The 4,164-nt window shown below is 41.3% G+C and overlaps 1 protein-coding gene across 1 annotated transcript; it reads right to left on the bottom strand.

Moving 5' to 3' along the window:
* LOC105173550 (protein DETOXIFICATION 52-like) lies at nt 2,015-3,955 on the bottom strand. Its single transcript, XM_011095333.2, has one exon. The coding sequence runs from the start codon at nt 3,808-3,810 to the stop codon at nt 2,173-2,175; it is 1,638 nt and encodes a 545-aa protein (XP_011093635.1). The 5' UTR covers nt 3,811-3,955; the 3' UTR covers nt 2,015-2,172.

Below are 4,164 nucleotides of genomic sequence, written 5' to 3'. Positions count from 1 at the left end.
GATAATTTTAATCTTGTTCAAATTAAAATTCGTAATTTAATATTTTGCTCTTATAACTTTAAAATTGTGGCAATTTTAATCCTCTTTTATTAATTTGGCTGAAAAAATTTTGCGTCATCACCTAAATTATGATTTCCAGTTAATTTGATGACGTGAGAATCCAACATGCATGTCTTCCTTTTTAGAAAATGACATGGCACAAAGAAATCTACAACATGCATGTCCTCTAATTATAGTCAAATTTCATTTTAGTCCTTTAACTTGTTAGGATTTGATTTTGGTCATCTATGTATTTTAATTGCTAAATTTTGGGACTTTTTTCGCCGAAAAAATATCCAATCCGCCAGAAAAGGTGGCCGTGAACTTCAAATCCTTGGATCTCCGCACCACATTGATGAAAATAGCTGGGACTTGTCTCGTTAGACTCACAAAGAAGAGGCGAGTCGAACTGTGGTGGTCTGCAATCGCCGCTCGTACGGACCGCGGTGATTTGACGCGAAGAGGTTGCGACGGTGAAGGTGAAAGCTCAGTCTTTGTGGTGATCGAAACCTAAAATTGATTGAGGAGTTTTCTTCATCTTGAGTTGGGAGTCGAACGATATATGTGGCTCTCGGCAATTTTGAGTGACGGTAGCAAATTTTTAGAAAGAAGGTGGCGGTGAAACTAGGGCGAAAATGGATTGATTTTCCAGCGAATTGGATACTTTTCTGGCAAAAAGAGTCCCAAAATTAAGCAATTAAAATACATAGAGGACCAAATCCAAATCCTAACAAGTTAAAGGACTAAAATGGTATTTGGCTATAATTAGAGGACCAAAATTGCATTTACTCCTTTAAAAATACAGATAAACATTTTAACTATAACAAAGAATCAGAATAACAAATATTCTGATTATAATTAACCAAAATTATTGCAAATATTGATAATCGAGAAACGTACTGATTTAATCGTAATTTTTGAAAATTGTGATATGTATAATATAAAAAAATAATTTATTTTTTTATACTGCAATGTTCTATATATGTCGCTGAAATATCCAACTCAAAAGTATACTGAAGAAGGCAAATTATAGGAATATTGACAAATTAAATAAGTAGAGCATGGACCATGTTATTGCCTCATCATTGGCTTTTCACGGAAATATAGATATTTAAGTAGAAAATTCCAATTACACATGTACTATTTTACATAAATTCCAAATTCACCCCATCATTGTCATAAATTCATTTTTGAGTTCCATTCTTATCCATCACATTTGGTCTGAAAATTTTAGACATCACCACAGATGATTGTTGCATGTCGAGAGACATTCCACCTTCGAGGGAGATTCAATCTCAATCGTCAATTAAAAATATCGCCACTCATCCAACCACATTTATAAAATAAAATATGTATTGAAATTAAACCTTCACAAAGGTCAATATACTTATATTATAATTTACTACACATTAGAAATAATTAAAAAAAAAAGAATAGAACACTAAAAATATAAAATCGTAATTTAAAATTATCACTAAAAATATGTCTAAGTGGCAATAATTTTGACCTCACTATAATATAAAAATATGAAGCTATCACTATAAATGAGTAGTGATACATTTTTTGTAACAATTAAATAATAATAAATATAATGATAACTATATATATTATTATTATATTATCACTATAATCAATAATTATTTTTTAAAATAATATCAATTAACTTTTTGTCCCATATATATATATATTGTGATGATGGGACCTATGGAGAAAAGGTCACAAGAAATTGATGGCCCCATACCGCATTATGGAGTCATTGTAAGCGCAAAATATATAAAATCAATTGATCTTTTTATTTTCATGTCATATTAATAATTAAATCGCGTCCTGATAATAGAATTTAAGAAAAAGAGTCCTATTTTTTGAACGTAACAATTTGAAATATAAAAAGATGATGAAATCATGAAAGAATTTTCCATACTTTGAATATTTTTTTTCCTAATATTTTCTTTTTTTTTTTTTGGAACAACAAAAATCCACCCATGACTCCAAACCCCAAAAAAAAATCAGTGATTCACAATAGAGGCTGATTAGAATCAGAAAAATAGAAGTAATTGGTGGTGGGGGGGAAATGTAAATATGTGAAAAATAACAATATCAGCAGTGTCAATTTCGTCAAGCGGGGGATCCTGATCACGGTGACGTCACCCTAACGGAAATCAAGGGCTCGCTGTCATTCTCGTCACCATCACGAGGCAACGTTGTTTCACTACATCCTGCGCACGTGAGCAGCTGTGCTCTCATGGCCTGGTACTCCCAGTTTGTGGTCCCCACCACATACAGCATCAGCCCAGCGCAGCATACTTGGGCCGAGAGAAGCCCAATCCAGAGCCCGCAGAACCCGACCCCCAGTAGGAACCCAAGCCCGATTGCCACTGGCATGCCCACCAGATAGAATGCGCCGAGGTTCACATTAGCTGCGGTGGAGGGGCGGGCTGTCCCCCGCACCACACCGCATCCGACGGTCTGCGGGCAGTTCCCGAGCTCGCACAGCCCCAGGATCGGTAGCGCGGCGGACGTCAGCCGCACGATGTTGAGATCGTTGGTGTACATTTGGGCCCACCGGTTTCTCATCGACGTCGCGAACGTCATAGCTGATAGGCCCATTACGCCCGCTAGAAAGATGGATACGATGGTGGAGACCCGGGCGTTTTTGGGTCGGTTTGCTCCGAGCTCATTTCCGACACGGGTGGAAACCGCTAGGCTTAGTGAAGATGGGAACACGTAGAGCAACGACGTCGTTTGGATCAGCACCCCCATCGACGCCACCGTGGCCTTGGGGTCCACCAAGAGCCCACACAGCACTATCATGATCTCGTACCACCACCACTCAAGGCACACCGAAACGCAGCTCGGCGCGGCCAGCCGAACAAGCGGCCCCCAACCCGTCAAGCACTTGAGGCTTGGCTTGGTCCACGTCGGCACGTGCAACCCACGAGCCCAGACGTAGATGACCAGCGCCAGAAGCACAACCAAGTTGGAGGAGGCGGAGGCAGCCGCCACACCGGCCACGCCGAGACGGAGGCGCGAAACGAGCAAGTAGTTGATGGGCAGGTGGAAAGCCGTCCCAACAAGAGAAGCCAGGGTGAGGGGGTGAGTGATACCTTGAGCCCGAAGGTAAATCCTAATGGGGTGGATAAAGGAATTAGTGATAAGATCAGGGATCGAAAAGGCAAGATATGTGTGGGCCAATCTAGTGATACTGGGGTCCTGGTGCAAATACAGAAGAATGCTGGAAATGTTGAGCCAAAGAAAAGTGATTGGAACAGAGCAGACGAGGAGAAAAACAACAGCCCTCTGGAGAGTCAAAGAGAGCAGCTTCGGCCGCTGAGCGCCGAAGGCTTGAGCGCAGAGCGGCTCCATTCCAAGAGCCAACCCGGAGAGCACTGAGTAGCCGGTGATGTTGGCGAAGGCGATAGCTAGCGAGCCAGCCGCCAGTTCGATGTCTCCAAGGTGGCCCAGAAACAGCATGGACAGCATGGAGCGGGAGTATAGAATAAGGGCCGTCAAAGCTATGGGGAAAGCTAAGCTGAGAAGAGCTTTAGCCTCGGTGAGAATCTCAGCGGCGGAGGGGAGGCTGCTGATCTGGGACGGCGGCGGTTTGGCGGTTTCTTGGTGCTTGAAGGTGGTGGCAACAGATATCAGATCAAGATAGAGGTGGCACTGGGGCGGCGGTGGCGGAGGGTGTTTGTTGTGATCGGGAAGGGGATTGGGATTGCACATAGTGAAGTAGAAATAATTGAGTGTGGTTGGGTTGAGAGATACTCTCATGAAGAGCACTCTCCTCCAATTCCTATATATGAGCTGCAGTGTGTGTATATATCTATATATCTCTATCTAGTGTAGCATCTATGAGACTCTGACCACACTTTCATATTAATAGGAGGGCAAGCTGGGATTCTTATTCTCTTTTTTTTTTAATTTATTTTAAAAAAAGGGTTTTATTTTCTTTCTTATTTTACAGCCTTTTTTTGGTGATATATATATATATATATATGTATTCATAATATATATGTATGGGGGGGGTGGGGGGGGGGGGGGTTCTTTTTGGAATTGTAATGCGAAGTAATCGTGTTTGTGGATTTGTTAGTTTAAAGAGAAGTCAGAAAAGATTGACAGTCCCCA

Source organism: Sesamum indicum, linkage group LG11, assembly GCF_000512975.1.
Source record: "Sesamum indicum cultivar Zhongzhi No. 13 linkage group LG11, S_indicum_v1.0, whole genome shotgun sequence".
Classification (NCBI taxonomy): Eukaryota; Viridiplantae; Streptophyta; class Magnoliopsida; order Lamiales; family Pedaliaceae; genus Sesamum; species Sesamum indicum.
Note: the sequence above shows the minus strand (reverse complement) of the source record. Positions and strands in the feature narration are given on the sequence as shown.

Coding starts and splice junctions, on each gene's coding strand:
- LOC105173550 (XM_011095333.2), bottom strand. CDS start 3,810: ATGAGAGTATCTCTCAACCCAACCACACTCAATTATTTCTACTTCACT.